At 46.3% G+C, this 24,682-nt stretch overlaps 1 protein-coding gene across 1 annotated transcript in view; it reads left to right on the forward strand.

Moving 5' to 3' along the window:
- Positions 1-24,682, forward strand: part of efcab1 (EF-hand calcium binding domain 1) — a 46,345-nt gene that overhangs the window by 12,617 nt on the left and 9,046 nt on the right. Inside the window, exons 3-4 of the mRNA XM_038796431.1 lie at positions 20,892-20,996; positions 21,098-21,249. Coding sequence (XP_038652359.1) covers positions 20,892-20,996; positions 21,098-21,249 — 257 coding nt within the window. The remainder of the gene's footprint in view (positions 1-20,891; positions 20,997-21,097; positions 21,250-24,682) is intronic.

Genomic DNA, 24,682 nt, shown 5'->3' on the forward strand with positions numbered 1-24,682 from the left:
ATGGAACAGATGGGGCAATGGACCCATGGAGGTTCCTGCACCCGGGAGAAAAGGAGTTCTCGTTCTTTTCTCAGGTGCACAAGGTATACACCCGTATCGACTTTGCAGCGAGGAAAACCAGGGATCACGGGAACGGACTACTCCACGATCGTTATCTCCCACCATGCTCCACATTATATGGATGTGAGGTTGGAGACAGGCCGGGCCCAGCACCCCACATGGAGGCTGGACACGGACCTCCTGGCCGACAAGGCTTCTGCCAAAATATATCGCAGGCCACAGGCAATTACGTTAGCAACAACCAAAACGGGGAGGTCTCACCCTCCACGTTCTGGGAGGCACTGAAGGCTGTGATCAGAGGAGAGATCATCGTCTACAAGGCAAGTAGAGATAGGGAAGAGAGGGTGGCCAGGCAACAGCTAGTGGACTCCATTCTGGAAGACAATAGAAAATACTCAGGCCCCGACCGTAGAGCTGCTGGCGGAGAGGAAAAAGCTGCAAATGGACTTTCACCTGCTAACCACTAGGAAAGCAGTGTACCAACTCCGCCAGATACAGGGGACCTTCTACCAACACGGAGACAAGGCTGGCCGCCTATTGGCTCACCAGCTGAGAAAGCAGGCAGCCACGAGGGAAATAGCGCAGGTTAAGGATAGCAAAGGCAGACTGGTAACAGAGCCAAAGGAGGTCAATCGGGCATTCAAGACCTTCTACCAGGGACTGTACACCTCCGAGCCCCCCGACGGGGATGCGGGAATGAAACAGTTCCTACACAGACTGGAACTGCCAGTGGTGGGGGAAGACAGACGGGGGGAGCTGGAAGCACCAATAGACCTGGGAGAAATCATGGAGAGCATCAGTTCCATGCAGGCGGGGAAGGCACCGGGACCCGACGGGTTCTCAGCGGACTTCTACAAAAAATTTGCACCAGTCCTGGCCCCACACCTAAGGGACATGTTCGCGGACTCACTGTCAGGGGGCACCCTACCCTCAACGCTAGTGCAGGCTACAATCTCACTAATACCCAAAAAAGATAAAGACCTGACGGAATGCGGATCATACAGACTCATTTCACTGCTGAACGTGGATGCGAAAATACTTGCAAAGGTCCTGGCCAAAAGGCTGGAGGGCTGCGAACCAGAGGTGGTTGCAGAGGACCAAACGGGCTTTGTCAAGGGTAGGCAGCTCACAGCGAACACCAGGCAGCTGCTGAATATGATAATGACCCCCCCCCCCCACACGAGAGAACACCAGAAGTGATTGTCCCCCTGGACGCAGAAAAGGCCTTTGACAGAGTCGAATGGAGCTACCTCCTTGAGGCACTGGAACGGTTTGGGCTAGGAGCGGGATTCACCGCCTGGGTGAGGCTCCTGTACAATGCTCCCAAAGTGAGTGTCCGAACTAACACCACCAGCTCTGAATACTTCCAGCGACAGAGAGGAACAAGACAGGCTGCCCCCTGTCCCCATTCTTGTTTGTGCTAGTGATCGAACCCCTGGCGATAGCCCTGCGGAACGCAAAAAGCTGGAAGGGAATCCGGAGAGGAGATAGAGAGCACAGAGTCTCACTCTATGCAGGTGACCTGCTCCTCTATGTCTCGAAGCCACAGGAGGGACTGAAGGCAATACTGCAAATACTGAAAGAGTTTGGAACCTTCTCAGGCTACAAACTTAACCTGGGCAAAAGCGAGACATTCCCAGTGAACTCAAAAGGGGGAGGGACAGAGCTGAAGGGGCTCCCGTTCAAAACGGCCCAGAACAGATTCCGTTACAGGATCCAAATAGCCAGAGACTGGACATGGATCCACAAGTGGAACCTGACCAGCCTGGTGGAGGAAGTAAGAAAAGACCTACAACGGTGGGGCTCACTTCCACTCTCCCTGGCGGGAAGTGTGCAGACAATCAAGATGAACGTAGTGCCAAGGTTCCTCTTCCTGTTTAGACCCATCCCGATCTTCATCCCCAAGGCCTTTTTCCAAAACATAGACAGGCTAATCATGTGTGGGGGGGGGGCAAGAACTCGAGAATTTCCAAACCGACACTGCAAAGAGGGAAAGTCAGAGGGGGCCTGGCTCTACCGAACCTACAATACTACCACTGGGCAGCAACAGCAGAAAAGGTGAGGGGATGGGTACAAGAACCAGACACCGATTGGGTACAAATGGAGGAGGCATCCTGTAAAGGAGCAACCCTCCAGGCCCTGGCCATAGCAGCACTCCCATCCACCTCAACAAAGTATACACTGAGCCCAGTGGGAGCGGCCACGCTGAGAAGGTGGACTCAGTTGAGACAGCACTTCGGGATAACCAGAATTTCCCTTATGGCCCCCATCTGCGGCAACCAGAGATTCCCCCCAGCCATGCTAAATACCACCTTCAAAAGATGGAGGCAGGACGGGGGCACACTGACGGTCAGGGACTTCTACGTAGGGCGCAGACTGGCGACACTGGCCGAACTGACGAGGAAGTGGAAACTATCAAGAGGACAAGAATTGAGACACCTCCAAATAAAGCACTTCCTCCGCAAAGAGACAGTAGGGTATCCCGGGGCCCCAGAAATCACACTACTAGAGGACCTGATAGGCAAAAGCAGCGAGAAGGGGGGGCTATGTGGGAAAATATACGGACAGCTACTGGACAGAGCCCGAATACCACTGGACGGGACCAGACAAAAATGGGACGACGAACTGGGGACAGAGGTAGGATGGGGACTCGGGAGCGAAGCACTGAGCAGGGTGAGCTCCACCTCCTCCTGCGCAAGGCTAAGCCTAATGCAGCTCAAAGTGGTGCACAGAGCGCACCTGACCAGAACCCGAATGAGCAGGTTCTTCCCGGCGGTGGAGGACAAATGTGAACGGTGCCAGAGGGGCCCGGCCAACCACACCCACATGTTCTGGGCTTGCCCCAAGCTTGCTGGGTTCTGGACAGCCTTCTCCGAGGCAGTGTCCAAGGTTGTGGGGGTGAGGGTGAAGCCATGCCCAATAGTGGCAATCTTCGGGGTATCGGAGCAGCCAGAGCTATACATGGGGAAGGGGGCCAATGCCCTTGCTTTCGCTTCCCTAATCGCACGCCAGAGAATCCTGCTCGGCTGGCGATTGGCAGCACCACCCAAAGCTGCAGCCTGGCTCACTGACCACTCGGAATTTCTCCACCAGGAGAAGATTAACTACACCATCCTAGGGTCAGAGGAAGGCTTCCTGGATACTTGGGGGCAGTTCGTCGGCTTGTTCCAAAGCCTGTTCGAGGCCGACAACGAGGAGTAAGCCAGGATAAACAAAAAAGATGAAGAACCAAAGAACTGCACAACCCGGAGGGGGGGGGGGGGGGGGGGGGGGGGGGGGGGGGGGGGGGGGAGAGAAAAATGGGGAAACCACAAGGAAGGGAGGAATATCATAGACTAACCCAGAGGGCAGCAAAATGTACATACAGTTAGTCAAATGAAGGACAAAACAAACCTCTCTGTAAAATAAAGCAAATTAGCGCGGGCAAGAAAAATGTAATGTATATAAGGAACAACTGTTAATAAATATGAGAAAAGCCAATAAAAAGAGTTTCAGAAAAAAAAGTTCCACAACCATCACCTCGAGCATCTTTTCTGCCGTGAACAGTGTGGCCCCACCCAGCAAACAGGTTTCAATGGGCCTAGGAGGTGTGGAACGTATGGGGAGGGGACCGATTCTGGGCGAGGTGTTTTCGAGAGGAAGTGGATGGGAGCTTTCCATTTGGGTTTTGGACATCCTTCTTCCTTATGTCTTCCTGCACTTATTTAACCAAAAATTCCCCTGGGACCGGGCATTAAATTCTAAAAAATCAAGCCTCGAGCAGGAGCCATCCAATGTGCAACCTCCTCCTGCATGCCGCCTCCGGAAGACGGTGTTGAGCTTCTTGAGTAGTGTTGGATCTGCAAATGTGATGAGTGTTTTTAAGCTGTCCGACATGTTTTACTTGTTCTTGGGATATGGGTGACTTTGATAAGATTATATTTTCTTCCCATCTCATGTCATCCTGAAAAAGTGTTGGTGTGCCTTCTTAAACTGTTGCAGTAAAAACAGCTTGTGTTTATGTAATGCTTTTAATGTAGAAAAGTGACTCACAATGCTTGGCAAAATCATGATAATGATTAAGCAATAGTGAAAGAACAAGGAAAGTATTGGGCAGAATTTACTAGTGCTGAGGAGGGTGGGGGGGGGGGGCAGAAAGATCAAAGGCAGATTGGTCAGGACACAACGTGGACACTTTATCAACGCCAGGATTGGATGAAGGCTGCCTGCTCTGAGAGGTGGGCTGCCAGGTGCAAAACCAAAAGTCCATCAGATGGAATTTACAGGGCCCCTGCTATTTTTCTGTTGGTGGGGAAATACCCATACCCCATCGGGAGGCTGCCAGCAAAATGGAGCTGGCCTACATGCAGCAGCCCTGCGGGTGCCAGACATGATGACCCAAAGAGGGAACTGTGGGCAGTGAAGCCAGCTCCCGTAGCATCAATATCTCCCTGGAAGGGTTTCCCTCTGACCATTGGCCCTGAATTCTCCATTTTTTAAAACCTACTGGCCCAGCCCCCAAGGTCTCAGACCTATTTCAGCAAGCCCACCTTTCCTTTGGAATTGCTGAGTTTCTGAGCTGCTGGTCCCCTAATGGGGCTGGTAGCATTAGGAACCCTTCAGCTGTCTTTAATGGGACATTGTGTGCATGGGTGGCCATTTGGTCACCTGTAGCAAAATTGCTGAGACAGTCCTACTGTCGGCAATTGAGGGCTGAGGACTTGCTTTTCACCGCTGCATCAGGATTCCAACAATGCCTGTGGTAAAAATTTAGACTATTATGTAAGACAAGGTTTTTCAAAGTGCAGGTCGTGACCCGCAGGTGGATTGAGGAGTTGAGGGTCGCGGTCTGCGCTTTTGTTAACTTGGTGAAGTGTGGGGTATTCAGGTTCATGGGCACACTGTCCCATCCCTCGAACAATCCAGTGAGAGAGAGAGAGACAGATAGAACTGCGAAAAAGAAATGGGAAATATCCAAGCAAATGATAGTCGCTGAGCTCACTGATTTAACCTTGTGCAACGAATGTGTTGTGTTTGCTGGGGGCTGCCTTGCTCGCTGCCCTTCGGCCCACTCCTGACTTGTTGCAGCTGCTCATGTTGGGAGTCAGTTGCTACCACCAGAATCCATTCACCTGGTGATTTATTTTGACCCATACTAAAGTACTGACCCTGCAATACTTTAAACAATACCAGAAGTGGATCCCAGAAATATTCCTTAGTGACATAGCACCACAAATCTGTGATCTCCACGTTGCCGAATGATAATGGTGGCAGGTGCTTGGTAACTGGAAGGCTGCCCTCTAAACCTCGCGGTTATGCCTAACTCTGTTTTTGGACTGGTTGGAGAAAGGATAACGTTGAAATAGAAAGGTAAGAGATTATGACTTTATAAAAAGTATTGATTTGTAAATATTTCAGAACCTTTAATGAGTTTTCTGATATCCGAAAGTGCAGTTTTTCACACCTTCACAAAGTAAATTCTCCTTTGGTTTCTCACAATTGCCAGAGATGTGGAAGTGCACGGATCTCCAAGTTTTCTTGATTACCGTTGAAGCCATGGGGAAACTTTGCAGCACTTTCCCTATCGAGATCAACTTTAAGTAGAGTCCATATAGAACATAGAACAGTACAGCACAGAACAGCCCTTCGGCCCTCGATGTTGTGCCGAGCAATGATCACCCTACTCAAACCCATGTATCCACCCTATACCCGTAACCCAACAACCCCCACCTTAACCTTACTTTTTAGGACACTAAGGGCAATTTAGCATGGCCAATCCACCTAACCCGCACATCTTTGGACTGTGGGAGGAAACCGGAGCACCCGGAGGAAACCCACGCAGACATGGGGAGGATGTGCAGACTCCGCACAGACAGTGACCCAGCCGGGAATCGAACCTGGGACCCTGGAGCTGTAGAGTAGTGTTTCTGAATCTTCCTTCATAGCCCAGGAAAACTAGACTATTTTCTTTCCATTCCATGCCTGGGGCATGAAAACTTTAGTGTCCCAAACACTGCCTTATCTCAGGATAGACTGTAAGCGAACGTGGCGTGGGTCCCAAAGGTCTGCGAAATAGTAAAAGTGGGTGCCGGGAAAAAAAGTTTGAAAAATACTGATGGAAGATATATGAAATCACTAGGAGCTAGAACACTTCAGATCATCCAGCTGGGCTCTGTGAGACCTTTGGCAACTTTGGTGCATTGTTAGAAGGGAAGAACTTATCTGAATTCCTGGGAGCTGGTGCTTTCTTAGCCACATAGTGCACTGTTGTGGATGGCAAACCTTTTCAAGTTTAGGAAGTTTGCAAGACTGCCTCAGGATTTCTGACATGCATATACATCAGTGGGTGGATCAGCACAGCAAATATATGATGTTTTGCACCTCTGTAAATGCAAGGACAAACTTCAAAAACCAATGCTAGGACAAAACTAGAGAAAAAACTTGGATGGAAATGTTCTCAATACTCCACCTTAACTTCAGTGCAAGGTCAGTGAAAACACTGAAGGAACAGTGTAAATGACTTAAGCTGTGGTGGGTAATTGAGAAAACCATCGCAGAAATTCTTGCCCATACTTTCACACAACTGGAGAACATTTGTTGTAAGGGAAACAACCAAGAGATAAGAAGTGGCAAAAATGCAGTCTTTCACCCTTGATGGCTCAACGATTGTTCAAAGTAGACGAATGAAAGACTGGGAAGTGTCCAGGTTCAACTATTAATAAATGCTGAGTGAGTACATGTAGTTGTTGGTGCATTGGTAAGGACACCAAATTGGCTTCATCAGCCCCAGGTTCTTTTCATGATCATTAAACACTGACTCATACTGGAAGTGTACTGTGTGGACATCTGGTGTGGGTGGGATTGATCTTTGCTGTGATTCCTCCTGTTGTTGAAAAACATAGTCATTTACTGTCAGGGTCCACAGTCGAAATTTACAATTGTGGAGAGCCTGGAGAGTTGGTCAAGGACGCATACCAGCAAGGAGTCAGTATCCCAAGGAAAGAAAAAGAAGGGGAAAATTATTTAAAAAGGAAGAGATAGGATGTGCAAACTCCTGGATAAGCTACCCTTGTTGCTTATGTAATTAAATCTCAGCAACTGCTGATAAATATTATACCCGCCATCACATATGTATGGGAGATTTGCAAATTTGAATGTGAATATTAGTGGTGAGAAATAGGGATGGGTTTAATGGAGGCCACAGGTGGGCCCATAAAGTTTGCAGAGGAAGCTAGGCATCTCAATCCCACCAGTGACCTCCCATTAAGTCAGCCATATGTCTCGGCCGGGGGTGGGGGCTTGGGGGGGGGGGGGGGGGGGGGGGGGGGGGGGGGGGGGGCTGACATTCCGTAGGCCAGGGACTCACTTAAGATACCTGGGAGTACAGGTTGCTCGGGATTGGGGGGGGAGAGTGAAAGCTGACCTGGCAAGGTGGGATTGTCTCCCTCTGTCACTGGTGGGTCGGGTACAGGCGGTTAAAATGAACGTGTTGCCACGGTTTCTGTTTATTATCCAATGCCTACTGATTTTTCTGCCAACGGCATTTTTTAGAGAGATTGTAGGAATGATTACCTCGTTCATATGGGGAGGGAAGGTGGCCAGAGTTAGAAAGGTGCTGTTACAGAGGGGAAGGCAGGGGGTTTGGGTCTCCCGAACCTGATGTATTATTACTGGACGTCAAATGTGGAGAAGGTGCGGAGCTGGGTCAGAGGAGTTGATTCTGAGTGGTTCAGAACGGAGGAGAGTTTATGTAGGGGTTGATATTAAAGGTGCTAGCAACAGCGCCGCTCCCAATGGCCCCGGGGAAATACTCAGGGAGTCCGGTAATAATAGCTTCATTGAGAATATGAGGCAGTTTCGCCAACACTTCGGGTTGTGGGCAGGATCAAGGAAATGCTGATTCGAGGGGACCACAGATTTGAGCCAGAGACGTGGGATGGAAATTTTCAGAGATGGGAGGAGAAGGGGATTAAGACATGAAAAGATTTGTTTCTTGGGGGTCGATTTGCAGGATTGAAGGAGCTGGGAGTGAAGTATGAACTGGAGCAGGGGGGAATGTTTAGCTACATGCAGGTTCAAGATTTTGCCAGGAAGGAGATACCGAGCTTCCTGGTGGAGTCGCCCTCCACATTGCTGGAGGAGGTGCTGACGACAAAGGGACTGCGGAAGGGGGTCGTGTCGGCGGTTTACAGGGCTATTTTGGAAGAGGAGGAGGCACCGCTGGAAGGGATCAAAGCAAGTGGGAGGAAGAGTTGGGAGAAGGTATGGAGGAGGGTTCTGGTGTGAGGTGCTCTGTAGAATGAACGCCTCCACCTCGTGCGCAAGACTGGGGTTGATACAGCCGAAGGTGGTATATAGAGCATACCTCTATAAGGGCGAGGATGAGCCGGCTCTTTGAGGGGGTAAAGATGTTGTGAACGTTGCTTGTTCATATGTTTTGATCCTGTCCAAAGCTGGAGGATACTGGAAGGAGGTTTTTCTGGAAATCTCTAAAGAGGGCCTCGTTGGACCCAGGCCCTCGGGAGGCCATATTCGGGGTGCAGGGACCAGCCGGGTTGGAAACGGGTGCGCAGGCAGATGTTGAGCCTTCGTCTCGTTGATCACCTGAAAGCGGATCCTGTTGGGATGGAGATCAACCTCTGTGCCCTGGCATGGCAGGGGGACCTGCTGGAATTCCTAACTCTTGAGAAGGTTAAGTTTGAACTGAGGGGAAGGATGGAGGGGTTCTACAATTCATGGGCTTTATTCATTATGTACTTTCAAGAATTGGATTACATTGAACATTAGCGCGAGGGTGCTGGAAGGGTTGGGGGAGGGGGACTGTATGTGTTAATGGTTATTTGTTTATGTTAATATGCGGGCTGCTCTTTGGGGGTTTGGTGGAAGGATGAGGATTGACATTGTATTGTTTATTGTTGGTGAATGTAAATTTGGGAGAAAATGTGAAAAAAGGTGGAGAATAAAAAAATATATATTTTTAAAGTCAGCCGTGTGATTGGCTGATGTTGGGAGGCCCCCCCCCCCCCCCCCCCAAACTAATTAGGCTCATTAACAAACTACTTAAAGCTCATTATCCCTGATTCCACGGGGATAAAGTGGTGGCTCAAGGATTCTCCCGAACTCGCATGTGTTCCCATGCATCCCTGAAGATCGGCCAACTTCGACAGGCTAGGAGAGTGGGAAAAGAAGTGGCAGATGGAATACAATGTGGAAAAGTGTGAGGTTATGCACTTTGGAAGGAGAAATGGAGGCATAGACTATTTTCTAAATGGGGAGATGGTTAGGAAATCAGAAGCACAAAGGGACTTGGGAGTCCTTGTTCACAATTCTCTTGAGGTTAACGTGAAGGTTCAGTTGACAGTTAGGAAGGTAAATGCAATGATAGCATTCATGTCGAGAGGGCTAGAATACCAAACCAGGGATATACTTCTGACGCTGTATAAGGCTCTGGTCAGATCCGATTGGAGTATTGTGAGCAGTTTTGGGCCCCGTACCTAAGGAAGGATGTGCTGACCTTGGAAAGGGTCCAGAGGAAGTTCACAAGAATGATCCCTGGAATGAAGTGCTTGTCATATGAAGAAAGGTTGAGGACTCTGGGTCTGTACTCGTTGGAGTTCAGAAGGATGAGGGGGGGATCTTACTGAATCTTACAGAATACTGCGAGTGCTGAAAGAGTGGAGGTGGAGAGGATGTTTCCACTTGTTGGAAAAACTGGAAGCAGAACCACAGTCCTCAGACTAAGGAATGATCCTTTGGAACAGAGATGAGGAGGAATTTCTTCAGCCAAAGGGTGGTGGATCTGTGGAACTCATTGCTGCAGAAGGCTGTGGAGGCCAAATCACTGAGTGTCTTTAAGACAGAGATAGATTAATAAGGGGATATGGGGTTTGGGAGAAAGCAGGAGAATAGGGATGAGAAAAATATTTGCCATGATTGAATGGCGGAGCAGACTCGATGGGCCGAGTGGCCTAATTCTGCTACTATGTCTTATGGTCTTATGACAGACCCTATTGGGGTTTGTCAGCAGTGTCCCAGGAGGAGGGGATGGGGGGGGGGGGGGGGGGGGGGGGGGGGGGGGGGGGGGGGGGGGGGGGGTGGGGGGGGTGGGGTTTCTTTCAAAGGCACTTAACTGCTCATCAAGACATCAGAATCAAGAAGCAGGAGGTGCCCATTGAGAGCTGCACCCTTGCTGTTGCATCCAATACTCTGCCCTCCCTTCGATTCCAAACCTTCCCCACTTGTCTCTCTCCAGAAATCACACAATGATCTCTGGTGAAGGCTGCATTAGAATATGAACAGTAGCCACCGATCCCCGTTGTGCCGTAGGCGGACAGAGATATAACTTTATTTTGGAACTACCGAAGATAGAAAATAGGATGGATTTTAAAACTGTTGTAAAAGGGGGATGAGGGTCAGGTGGAACAAAATAGGAAGGAGAGATAGGTCAGATGGAGAGAGATTAAATAACAAAAATGTCATGTAACAAACGACAAAGCAAGTGATAAAGGGTGTTCTGCAGAAACAAAGCATTGGCCCAGAGTAAGTGTTTATTGTCACAAGTAGGCTTACATTAACACTGCAATGAAGTTACTGTGAAAAGCCCTCTAGTTGCCACATTCCGGCGTCTGTTCGGGTACACTGAGGGAGAATTCAGAATGTCCAAATTACCTAAGAATACAGGACAGCTGACTGAAAGTAAAAAGAGTCTGGAAGTGATGACATGTTGATCTTTGAGGAAATTCCCCAGGAAGCTTAAATTTTCAATGGGTTTGTCTCATGTTCACTGGAATCCTCCATGAATGCCTCACTGGGATAGTTCTGCGGTATTTACCTGTATAGTTATCCAGGAAATGTTAGACAGATAAACTTAGTTTAACTCCTGGATACCTACACAACTGACCACCCGGCTACCTCTTGACCACCTCCCTTGACACCAACTATCAACCCTCCCTCCACCAATATCCACCCCTGACCTCCCTGACTCCCCCCCCCCCCACCTTCCCACTATTTGATTATCCCCCGACCACCCAGCTTTCCCATGACCACCTGACCATCCGCCTAACCCCTGACCCGATGACTACCTGACCGGACTACTCTCCTGACCATCAAAGTACCCTTATAATCTGACCTGATTACCCACAGACCACCTGTGTACCCGACGAACCCCAAACTAACTGACCCCCAAACCAACCCAACTACTGGCTCACCCACCTCATCCACCCTATCCACCTACCTACTTACCCAATTACTCACTCCATTTGCCCACCTCACCCAATTACCCATTTCACCCACCTACCTACCACACCCATTTAACATTCTCCAATCATCTATTAATTTATCCATTCACTAAATTTCAAAGATTGGACTTTTAAACTTGCCATATGATAGCTAGTGCCTTAGAGGGAAGCATGTTCTCTCTTCTCCCGACTCTGCTCCACCTTGGCAGAGCTGCCATGAGACTGCACTGTATTTCTCTGACAATCTGGAAGAAGTGCGCAGCAGCCTCATGTTGGTGCACTTATGAGCGTAGCACAAAACGGTTGTTATTGCCGCTGCTTCCGAAGATTCTAGCCAATGCTGAGTCCAGAAAAATAGGAAAATGCCTGTCAGAAGAAGAGATTCTGTTCCTCAAGCTTGTGTTCAAGCTCAACTTCGCTGGAACATTGCAGTAGGCTGAATACAGAAATGTAACTTGAGAACAGGCGGTGAATTAAAATGACAAGCATCTGGAACGTAATGGCCATGTTTGCAGACTGCATGGAGGTATTCCACAAAGGGATCACCCAACCTGTAATTGGGTCCCCCTAACATAGAGGAGAGCAGTACAAGTGAAGTGCTGCTTCACCTGGAAGGTGTGTGTGTTATTGGGACTTTGGGGAGAGAAGAGATAAAAGGGCAGGTGGTTACATCTCCTGAAATTGCATGGGGAAGATGCCATAGGAAGGAGATTGGATGCTGTGGTGATAAGAGTGAACCACAGTGTCATGAAAGGGAAATGTCCCTTTGGAATGCTAACAGAGGAGGATAGAGACGATCTCCCCTCCCCGAAGTGACTATTTTGTGTTTTCAGAAGAATATCAGTAATTATTCATTTTTGCACTGAAGGAACACATACATTAAAGAATAATACTTCCATTGTGTTACTTCAAAATTGTCTTGTTAGTGATCTCTGCATATGTTAATTTCCATCAATCTCAGTGAAAATCAGGTGATCTGCAAAACAGGCAACTGAATTGACATTGCCTGTTTTAAAAAAAAAGTGTTTTTATTGGATTTTCATATCTTATAGTGTACAATTTATAAGTTACATATTACAAAACCACACCCTGAAGGAAAATAAAAAGACAAACCGAAATCAGCACATAGATTTACAGGCAATTGTCTTCCCTCCCGCTGTGGCCGTGACTCCCCTTTAGTCAGCGTACATCTGTTACAATCCCCAGAATGGCCAGAGCAGGTATTTACAGGTATCTATTTACAGTTTAGTTTGAGCTTCAGCTTTCCCTCGGACTAGTGGCCTGCGACTTTGTCCTTCATCCCTCTCGTTTTATTTGCATGCCTTCTCCCCCCATCTTTCCTTTTCCTCTTTGTCCCTGTCCCATGGCTCATTTGTGTCGCTCCCCTCCCCCCACCCCCACCCCAGCACTACTGGTTGCTGGCTACGAACAGATCTTGGAACAAGTTGGTGAACGGTTTCCACGTCCTGTGAAAGACTTCTTCTGACCCCCGGATGGCAAATTTGATTTTCTCCAACCTGAGAAATTCTTCCAGGCTGAACAGCCAGGCTGCAGCTATGGGTGGTGCTACTGATCGGCCAGCCGAGCAGGATTCACTGGCAGGTGATCAGAGTGGCAAAGGCCAGGCCGCGGCCCCGTTTCCCCATGAAGTGTTCTGGCTGATCTGAAAACCCGAAGACCACCACTTTTGAGCATGGCTCCACCCTCACTCCCACAGCACTGGACATTGCCTCATAAAAGGTCGTTCAGTACCCGACAAGTCTCGGGTAAGCCCGGAATATGTAGGTGTGGTGTTACCTGATTTGCTACCATGCCTGGAACATGACTACTACCACTGGGCTCCTCGAGTGTTTGGCCCGGGGGGATGGGAGAGCATCTGCGGCTAGGGCTCAGACGGACATCCCTATGCAGGAACTCTCCTCCATCTTCACCACTCTGCTCCCGGTTCCTTCACCAATCCCCTCACTCTTTCTGCGGTGGTCGCCCAGTGGTAGAACTTTAGGTTCAGGAGGGCCAGGCTTCCCGTGTTTCTTTTACTTTGTAGGATCTCCTTTTGGATCCTTGGGTTCTTCCCCACCACAACACTATAATTAGTTTGTCGACTGTTGAAAAGGGCCTTGGGGATGTAGATTGGGAGGGATCAAAACAGGAAGAGGAACCTGGGCAGTACGTTTATTTTGATCATTTGAATTCTCCCTGCGAGGGAGAGTGGGATTGGGCCCCACCCTCTGTATGTCTCTTTTGACTTCCTCCTCCAGATTCGTCAGGTTCCATTTGCAGATCTGTGTCCAGTCTTGGGCTGTTTGGATCCCCAAGTAGCGGGATTTGGTCTGGGTTTGCTTGAACGACATCCCCCCAGGTCTGTCCCTTCCCCCTGCGGGTTCACAGGGAAGTTCTTGCTCTTGCTCAGGTTAAACTTGTAACTTGCGAAGGCTCCACTTTAGGAGTTTCATTATCCCTTGCATGCTGGTCTGAGGATTCGAGGCATAGTGAAGCAGGTCATCTGCGGAGAGTGAGACTCTATGCTCTCTGTCCCTCCTTTGGATACTTCTCCACTCCTTCGTCGTTCTGAGAGCGATTGCTAGAGCAACAGCAGCAGGGATAGCGGGCATCTTTGTCTCTTGCCTCTGTGCAGCCGGAAGTATTTAGAGCTGGTGGTGTTTGTCTGTACGCTCGCTATGGGAGCACTGCACAGCAGGTTCATCCAGAAGATAAACCCTGGTCCGAACCCAACCATTGCAGTACCTCTATGAAGTACTTCTACTTGACTCTGTCACAGGTCTTTTCTGTGTCCAGGGAGATGATTACTTCTGGTGTTCTTTCCCAGGTGTTAAGTAATGGGTTAAGAGACATTTCAATTAGTTGGCTCATTTATGTTAAATATCCAATAATTGATACTGATATGTAAAGGGGCTTCAGGTGGCCTTTGTGGCAGGTGATGTGATGTTAGAGTTTTGTGCCGAGTCTGTTGAAGCAAATTAAAGGTGTTTGTGGAAAAGGAGCAGAACCTTTGACTCTTTATACAACAGCAGCTAAACGTATAACAAATGGTAGCAGAGGATGGTTGCTGTGCAAATGTGAAGGGTTGAAAGATACAACTTTTCCAGACCAAACGAAAGAGTGAGTGAGAAGAAAAAAAAACAAAGATATATGACTGAACCGAGGATAAAGATGGCTGGATATGACTATCCCCCCTTATTTTCTGAAGGGATCACACGACCAATGGAGAAGTGCAGTAGTTATGTGGACTAAGGTAACTGCCTTGGGAAAGAGAAAACAAAGTATGGCTTTGGCTCTTTCTCTACCTTATGACAGTAAAATCCGGAGCAAAGTGTTTTCTGAGCTGGAATTGGAAGAGTAAGACTCAGAAGAAGGTCTGCAGATTCGATTACATTATATGGATAAGATTTATAAAAAGGATGACTTGTTAAGTGCGTATGAAGCATGGTCGGATTTTGATAGGTTCCGGAAAATAGAGGATTTCTCCATTGAAGACTATATAATGGAATTTGACAGCCTATATAAAAGGCGGCAGAAACACAACCTGGAATTTCCACAGTCTGTGTTGGCCTTTAAATTAATTACTGTGCTAGAGTGAGCAACATGGATTGGCTCCTGGTTTTGACAGGGGTTCAGTTTGCAGATAAGGCTACCTTATTCGATCAGATGACAGAAGCTTGAAAAACGTTTCTGGGGAAACATTCGATTACGATGGGTCTGATGACCCAAATAGGTCAAATATGGTCCAAATATGGAAGATACACTACTAAGAGAATGGCAAAATCGTACGGCTACAAACAGGTTCCAAGACTATAAAAGGAGATCGGGACCCGGAAATTATGAAGACAGAAACTCAGTTAGAACCTACAATAGGAAGATGAACCCCAGAAATGCACGAGGCATGATAAATCAATGTTTTCGATGTGACTCAATACCATTATGCTTTCAACTGTCCAACATGTTATAATAGAGTGTTTGAAGCGACATATGACACGAAACAGTCAGAAGAGGAAAAAGATAGTGACCAGAAAGAAGGCATTGTCCTATTAACCCTATTAACAAGCATTCAAAAAAAAAAAATTTCAAAATTTTTTAGGGTACCCAATACATTTTTCCAATGAAGGGGCAATTTAGCGTGGCCAATTCACCTACCCTGCACATCGTTTAGGTTGCGGGGGCGAAACCCACGCAAACATGGGGAAGAATGTGCAAACTTCACACGGGCAGTGACCCAGAGCAGGGTTTGAATCTGTTAACGAGCAGTTTTATGCCGGTAATGAGGGTGTTGGTTGCGGAATCCTTCAATTGTGCTGTATTGGACAGTGGCTGCACATCTACTGTGTGCGGAATTGACTGGTTAAAATGTTTCCTGGACTCCTTGAATGCTGAAAATCTTAACAAGGTTAAGGAGTTTGAAAGTTCCACGAGTTTCAGGTTTGGGGATGATAATGCTCTGAAGTCGCTGAAAAGAGTTGTGATCCCTTGCAATATTGCCGGAGTGAATCATTTAATCAGCACGGATACTGTATCAAGTGAGATACCTTTCCTTCTGAGCAGACCGTTGATGAAGAAAGCACACATGGAACGGGATAAGGCAACAGTTTTTGGAAAGACGGTGGATTTACAATTTACACAGTCGGGACACCATTGTATTCCATTACTGACAAATAATATTCCAAGTACAGTTGTTAAGGATGTGTTAATGGCAGTTGATAATGCGACTTTAGCTGATAAAAAGCTTGTTGTATTAAAACGGCATAGGCACTTTGCGCATCCGTCTCCTCGGAGGCTGAAACATTTATTAAAGGATGCAGGAGTAAGGGATGAAGACTGTACTAAGCTAATAGAACAGGTTAGTGATCGCTGTGAAGTTTGTAGGAAGTTCAGAAGGTCACCAGCATGACCGATAGTAACCCTACCTTTGGCCACGGATTTTAACGACATTGTGGCCATGGACCTTAAAATCTGGGATAAAGCCAATAATATATTTATATTGCATTTTGTAGATTTAGCAACCAGATTTAGTCAATCAATGATTGTACAAAGTAAAGAAAAGAGAGTAATTCTTCATTAAATTGTGGAAAAATGGATTGGGACAGGAATGGGCCAACCGGCAAAATTCCTTACGGACAATGGGGGAGAATTTGCTAATGCTGAGTTTATGGATATGTGTGAAAATGTGAATATCACAGTTCTGAATATGGCTGCAGAAAACCCCTTTAGTAATGGTGTGTGTGAAAGAAAACATGCGGTAAAAGATGACATGCTCCGGAAAATTTTAGCAGATAGACTAAACTGCAAGCTAAATTCAGCTTTAGCATTGGCGATACAGGCAAAGAATTCATTGCAGATGGTTGGGGGCTATAATCCCTCTCAATTAGTGTTTGGTAGAAATCCTAAAATTCCGTCCATTTTGGATGACCAGCCTCCAGCTTGGGAAGGGACTACAATTAGCTCTGCCTTTGCTGAGCATTTAAGTGCATTACATCGCAGTAGAAAAGCTTTTTTGGAAGCAGAAGTCTCTGAAAGAATTTGCAGAGCTTTGAGGTGAAATGTACGGCCATCAAATACCGTTTTTCAGCAAGGAGACATAGTATACTATAAGAGAGACAGTTTTAATGAATGGAAAGGCCCAGGGAAGATCATAGGCATAGATGGCAAAACAATTATTTTGCAACATGGCAATCAAACTGTTAGGGTACATTCATCAAGGATAAATGATTACAAATTTTCAAAATAAGACAGAGCAGACAGACAAGACGAGGAACCAGGGTCATCTGGTACGCTGTGTTACAGAACTATGAGGACCAGTCAACGGATATAGACAGGGTTCTGTAGAACACTTCTGATGATTTAGAACAGGCCAGTTTTCCGAAAAGACAACTGCCAAATGTTGGTACAAAAGTGACATACTTGCCTAAAGGGTCTAGGAAGGATGTACCTGTTATTAGTAGAGCAGGGAAGGTCACTAGAAAGTATAAACATTGGTTGAATGTACAGCATTCAGGGAAGAGAGTCAAGACAATGGATTGGGAACACTAAGTTCAAAAATGGATGGCACAGAAACGCAGTGCCAGTTCAGATAGTACTTCGGATAGTGAACAGGTCCGCAGGAAAAGGTCGAGAACTATTGAAAGGACATACCACAACACAAGGGAAAGATCAAGCAGTTGCAGTACAGAACGAGATACCAGGTGGGAGAGGGGACATATTTATCAAGGTCTCGGAACATGAGTAAGACTACAAATACTAATAGGAGTAGAAGCCCACATGGACATGTGATTTTGGTGGCTTCCAATAAGTTAGATGAAAAAGTTAACAAAAATGCCAAACAGCAAGAACTGCATAGTTGGAGTGAATTTGGGGTACACACGGAAGTATCGGATAGGGGACAAAGAGCTCTATCCCACAGATGGATTTGCACGGGAAAGGTTCTTCCAGATGTAACTTATAAGGAAAAGGCCAGGCCTTGTGGCGAGGGGATTTGAAGAAAACCTAGAAGATCAGGATTTAAGGGTAGATTCACCTAGGGCAGGAAAGGTTATTTTAAAGATCTTCTTGGCTCTATTAGCCACAAAGGCATGGGAATGCAAATCTATATTTATAAAAGCTGCCTTCTTGCAGGGGCATCAGCTCCAGAGAGACATTTTTTTCCGTCCTAAAGAGGCAGCTAACACAGAAGGGGTACTCTAGAAGTTGAACAAATGTGTATATGACTTAAATGATGCTTATAGAGTCTGGTATTTATTCGGTAAGGTCAGTTTTGTTAAAAGTTAGGCTGTTGTCAGTTGAAAGCAGATCTGGTAATGTTTTACTGGCACTATAAAGGAAATCTTCCTGGCATCTTTGTGATGTATGTTGATGATTTTTTGTGGGGTGGGACTAGTGATTTCGAAGCTATTGTAATCTCTGGTTTGGGGAAAGAATTCAGGGTTGGAAGTCAGGCTTCTGGTGCATTTAAATACATTGGACTGGAAATCGGACAGACTAAGTTAGGGGCAACTTTATGTCAGCAATCTTATTTGGAAAGCATCAGCCAAATAGCAATTAGCTGTGGCCTGGTTTCATAAAAAGACGCAATGGTTTCAAAGATGGAAAAAGAGCAACTGCGAAGTTTAATTGGGCAACTGAATTGGTTAGGTAGACAGACTAGACCGGACGTGAGTTTTGATGTCTCAGAGTTGAGCACAAAAATTAATGATCCCAAAGTGGAGGACATAATAAGAGCAAATAAAGCGTTGGTCAAACTAAAAATGCAGGAGTGTATTTTGTGGTTCCTGGTTTTAGGTGACCGTAAGCACTTGAAACTTATAGTTTATAGTGATGCATCCTATGCAAATTTATGTGACGGGGTTTCAAGCGCAGGAGGTTTTATAATTTTCCTTTTGGGGAACAATGGTAAATGTTGCCCTCTTGTATGGGAAACAAAGAAAATAAGGAGAGTGGTCAAAAGCACTTTGGCTGCTGAGACGTTAAGCTTTGTAGAGGCGGTGGATATGGCCTTTTATATATCTGAGATATTGACAGAAATTTTGGGATTAGGGGATTTGGCTAATATACCTATTGACTGTCATATTGGCAATAAATCCCTGTGGGAAAATGTGCACTCTACAAAAAGTATCAATGAAAAAAGGTTAAGGATAGGCATCACAAGGTTGAAGCAGATGTTGGAGAGAGGGGAAATAGCAAAAATTAAATGGATTGACGGTAGCTATCAATTGTCAGACTGTTTTACAAAAAGAGGGGCTAGCTCACAGAAACTTTTGGATATTGTTAATGAAGGGCTCATGTTTCTGTGACTTTTTTTTTCTTCCAAAACGGAAAAATAAGAAGGGGGGAAGTTGCGTGTGTGCTTTTGAGTTTCTTGTAATTTTGTTTTCACCTAATTCATTTTTTCTCCAAGGAAGGGAAGACTGTTAAGTAATGGGTTAAGAGACATTCTAATTAGTTGTCTCATTTAGGTTAAATATCCAATAATTGACACTGATATGTAACGGGGCTTCAGGTGGCCTTTGTGGCAGGTGATGTGAAGATAGAGTTTTGTGCAGAGTCTGTTGAAGTAAATTAAAGGTGTTTGTGGAAAAGGAGCAGAACCTTTGACTCTTTATACAACAGCAGCTAAACATATAACACACAATGCGGTCATTATTATGTTCAGCAGGCGCCTGATGCTCGATGTCAGCTGCCTTCCCTTGACAAATCCATCTGCTCTTCCACGACTGCCTCTGGCATACAGCTCTCCGGAGCATCACCAGGGCCTTTGAGTCTATGTTGAGTAGTGAGATGGGCTTGTAGGACCCACACTCAGTCAGGTCTTTGTCCTTTTTGTTTATCAGCGATATTGATGCTTGTGCCAGTGTTGGTGGCAGAGCGACCCTTACTAGCGAGTCTGCGAACATCCTCCGCAGGTGCGGGATCAATGCTGGTACAAATTCTTTGTAGAAGTCTGCTGGGAATTCATCTCGCCCCAGAGCCTTTGCCGCCTACATGTAGTTGATACTTTCCATGATTTCTCCCAGTTCTAATGGTGCTCCCAGGCCCGCCTTGTTTCTTTCTCCACAACCGGCATGTCCAGTCCGTCGAGGAACTGCTTCATTCCCAAGTCCCCTTTGGGGAGGCTTGGAGGTATACAGGTGTAGATTGTTGCAACGGCTTGGTTGACCCTTTTTGGCATGGCCATCAGATTATCCCCAATTAAAAGCAATAGTAGGAGAAATGCATTTATCTGTTTCAGAATTTTAGCAGCAGTCCTTTTTCTCTTACCTTGGCCAGGATTCTCCCCTACCTGGCGGGGCGGGGGGTCCCGGTGTACCGGAGTGGCGAGAACTACTCCGGCGTCAGGCCTCCCCAAAGGTGCAAAATTCTCCGCACCTTTAGGGGCTAGGCCCGCGCCGGAGTGGATCCCGCTCCACCAACTGGCGCCAACGGCCTTTGGCGCCCCGCCGACCGGCGTCAGGGCTGGCTGAAAGGCATTCGCCGGTCGGCGTGAGTCCGCAGATGCACCGGAGTGTCAGCGAACGCTGACGTTACCATCCGCCATGGTGGAGGCTGTGGCGGCGGCGGAAGAAAAAGAGTGCCCCCACGGCACAGGCCCTCCCACTGATCGGTGGGCCCCGTCGCGGGCCAGGCCACCGTGGGGGCACCCCCCGGGGTCCGATCACCCCGCCTGCTCCCGCCGGCACCAGAGATGGTTTAAAGCACGTCGGCGGGAGAGGAGTGACAGCGGCGGAGCGCGATTCCCGCCCCCATCTATTCCCGGGTGGCGGAGAATTCTGGCCACGGCGGGGGGCGGGATTTACGAAGGCCCCGGGTGATTCCCCAACCCTGCGGGGGGTTAGAGAATCCCCCCCCCCCCCCCCTTTCTCATAATTGCTAGTGGAGAGGAGGCCAGGACTTACTGGTAGTTTCTAATTCAAAGTTCATTCTGTTCTTGATTCATTATTTCAGGATTGGTTTCTCAACTCTTATGTATTTTATGAATACAATAATTGGCTTGTAACCCTTGCAAATTTTAAACTCTTTAGCTGACCTTCCTTTAGATGGTAAACCCCATCAAGCCTTTAGGATAGACTGAAAAACCGTAAGTATATAACTGAGATCGTTTTTTTTTTCCAGTTTTTCGTGCATTTGACAAAGACAACGATAGCTATGTCAACATGAGGGAATGGGTTGAAGGACTATCAATATTCCTCCGTGGGACTTTGGATGAAAAGATTAAATGTAGGATTATATATACATTTGTTGAATTATGTAAAATATTTGTAAATTTTTGGATGAAAATTTATAAACTAAAAGTTATTTCTTGGTTTATTTTGATCCAGTCTGTTTTGACGTTTTTGATCTGAATGGAGATGGGTTCATTTCTCGAGAGGAGATGTTTCATATGCTCAAAAGCAGCCTAATCAAACAACCAACAGAAGAAGATCCTGATGAGGGAGTTAAAGACTTGGTAGAGATAGCACTGAAAAAGATGGTGAGAGAATTGCATGAAGAATCAGACATGTTCTTCTAGGATTTTGTTTACTAAGAGCAACCTCTGCACAATACACTTATATTCATCTGTTCCTCAGGTTAGGGAATGCTCATGTCTTTTTGACAAAAATAAACAATATCCAATAATGAGAAAGATCACACAGTCGACATATTGAAAACCAAAGGGAGGTACCAGTTTTGTGATTTTCTGTAAACTGGTCCAGTCCTGAAAAGTGTCGGGAATTCTCATGAGGAAAATGAAGACCCCACAACATGGGAAATATTTTCATTTCCTCACAAAGGAAAATTAAGATAATTTAGTTTAAAATGTGTTTGTTAAGAAAATTGCATTTATCAAAATATCTCAAAACAATTAATTACACTTCTGTTGTTTGCCATTCCATCAATGTGACACTTTTATCAAAAAAGCTATTCAAGAAATGGGATGCATCAGTGGGACATTTGGTGGCAAGGCAAAAGTAACTTTGACAGGGCAGCATGGTGGTGCAGTGGATTAGCCCTGTTGCCTCACAGTGCCAAGGTTCCAGGTTCGCTTCCGGCTCTGGGTCACTGTCCGTGTGAAGTTTGTACATTCTCCCTGTGTTTGCGTGGGTCTCGCCCCCACAACTCAAAGGATGTGCAGGCTAGGTGGATTGGCCACGCTAAATTGCCCTTTAATTGGAAAAATGAATTAGGTATTCTATATTTATGTTTAAAAAAAGTAACCTTGACAGGGATTATACTGGGAAGGCTACATTGTTTGCAGATGTGCTAACCATACCCTGCAGTGGAAATCATGACCTGAAAATTACTTGCATTTATATAACATTTCAAAGTATTTTACGACTAATTTCTTTTGAAATTGAAAGGCTTTTGAAATGTAGTAATTGTGGTAATGTAGAAAACAAGGCAGCCAATTTGCAGCAGCCATTTCCCACAAACAGTAGTGTGGCAATGAGTAGATAATCTGATTTTACGATGAAGATTGAGGGGTAAATATTGGCCAAGAGACAGGGGTAATTGAAATAAAATGAAATGAAAATTGCTTATTGTCATGAGTAGGCTTCAATGAAGTTACTGTGAAAAGCCCCTAGTCGCCACATTCCGGCGCCTGTCCGGGGAGGCTGGTATGGGAATTGCCCTGCTCTTTCCCATAATAACGTGATTGGATCTTTTACATCCACATGACTAGGCCCCCGTTTAATGCCTTATTTGAAACGCAGCACTGGCAGTGCAACACTCCATCAGCCTAGATTTCCATGCTCAAGTCATAAAGTGGGATTTGAACCTACAACTCTCACACCAGAGTGCAAATGACTTAGCCACGGGAAGAACAATATGAGTCTGACACTTCAGATTCAGCTTTGAAAAGACACTGATTAAAAACATTTATTTTATTAAACAGTTGAATTGAAGGATTCTTTTCAAAATGTGAGACAAATTGATAGTTTTTTAAAAAATAATTTTTATTGAGATTTTCACAAAATATCAAAAACAGAAAATATCAACAAGAAAACAATATTAACAACAAAAAAGAAAAAACACAATAACCCCCAAAACCAAACCCCTGCCCCCCCCCCCCCCCCCCCCTCCCCAGTAACTACAAAAAGAAGAAATAGATTAGCACCCGGCATATTCAATAAACACCTGTACACATTTCTCCCCCCCCCCGGGTTGCTGCTGCTGCCGGCCTATTTTCCTACCGTTCTGCCAGGAAGTCAAGGAAAGGCTGCCACCGCCTAAAAAAACCCCTGTACTGATCCCCTCAGGGCAAATTTTACCCTCTCCAATTTGATGAACCGCGCCATATCATTGACCCAGGCCTCCACGCTTGGGGGCCTCGCATCCTTCCACTGAAGCAAAATCCTCCGCCGTGCTACTAGGGACGCAAAGGCCAGAACACCGGCCTCTTTCGCTTCCTGCACTCCCGGCTCACAAATTGATAGTTTAGTTGTAAATTTATTTGATGTGAGCTTACTGAACTAGAAGATTAGTGCAGAATTAACAAATCTCAAGCAAACTGAGATTGAAAGGATAGTTCTCCATCAGAGATTAATGGATATTGTTGCAATGTTGATTAATTTCCCTTTTAAAATAGAGTTGGATTAACAAAGTTGAGTTCCAAGAACATGCAAAAGTAGCACTGGTTAAATAGGAGGAACATGATATTTCTTAAGGCTTCTTATCTTGAAAATGCAGTGTTCAAGTGAAGCAGCTGAGCACAACTTAATAGAACATAGAACATAGAACATAGAACGATACAGCGCAGTACAGGCCCTTCGGCCCTCGATGTTGCACCGACATGGAAAAAATCTAAAGGCCATCTAACCTACACTATGCCCTTATCATCCATATGCTTATCCAATAAATTTTAAATGCCCTCAATGTTGGCGTGTTCACTACTGTTGCAGGTAGGGCATTCCACGGCCTCACCACTCTTTGCGTAAAAAACCCACCTCTGACCTCTGTCCTATATCTATTACCCCTCAATTTAAGGCTATGTCCCCTCGTGCTAGCCACCTCCATCCGCGGGAGAAGGCTCTCGCTGTCCACCCTATCTAACCCTCTGATCATTTTGTATGCCTCTATTAAGTCACCTCTTAACCTTCTTCTCTCTAACGAAAACAACCTCAAGTCCATCAGCCTTTCCTCATAAGATTTTCCCGCCATACCAGGCAACATCCTGGTAAATCTCTAATGATGTAGGATAGACGCACATATAGATGTCTTGAAGACTTGGGGGCAGAAATGTTGGTCACTTTTTTACCAGCTAGTGGCAGCAAGAGCAGATGGCTTGGAGGAGTGCTGGTTGTAGGATAGCTTCAGAATGACTCCCCAAGCATAATTCTGCCATTAATCAATTTTATGGAATGTGGGTGCCGCAACAAGTCGGCGGCTGGCTGTGGTTGATAAGTAGCCAATTGTCTGGGAGTTTGCAAGCTTTTTTTCAATTTTGTGAATGGAGCACTTGTTTCTCAGATGTTCAGCATAAGGGGATGAGATTTGAGTGGCAACTTAGTAGTGGAGATTTTTTTTGGAGATTTCTGTTGAGACAAGCAGGCTGTTGGTTGAGTTATAGAGGTCGACAGCAAAGATAAAGCCCTTCGACCCATGGTATGTGTGCCGATCAAAAACAACTATACTTCTTTAATTTTGAGTGTCTGCATTCACCACCCTTTCAGGCAATGAGTTGAAGGTGCACGGGCTATCGAGACTGGTGGCACTGGAAAGAGCAATTCCAAGCTTGCGTGCTTTTTGTGGAAGGACAGGTCAAACAGCAGCCACTGGAAGGCAATGCAAGGTTCTCAAGCAACTCATCACATTTGGCTTTGCCAAATTTTGCCTCTTCCAGTGATTAGGAGAGTGACAGTCATTGGGGACATAGCCACATCAAGCGGCGGTGCTGAAGCCAAGAGAGACCAAGCTGGCTTGGA

The sequence above is a fragment of the Scyliorhinus canicula genome, chromosome 5, assembly GCF_902713615.1.
Source record: "Scyliorhinus canicula chromosome 5, sScyCan1.1, whole genome shotgun sequence".
NCBI lineage: Eukaryota > Metazoa > Chordata > Chondrichthyes > Carcharhiniformes > Scyliorhinidae > Scyliorhinus > Scyliorhinus canicula.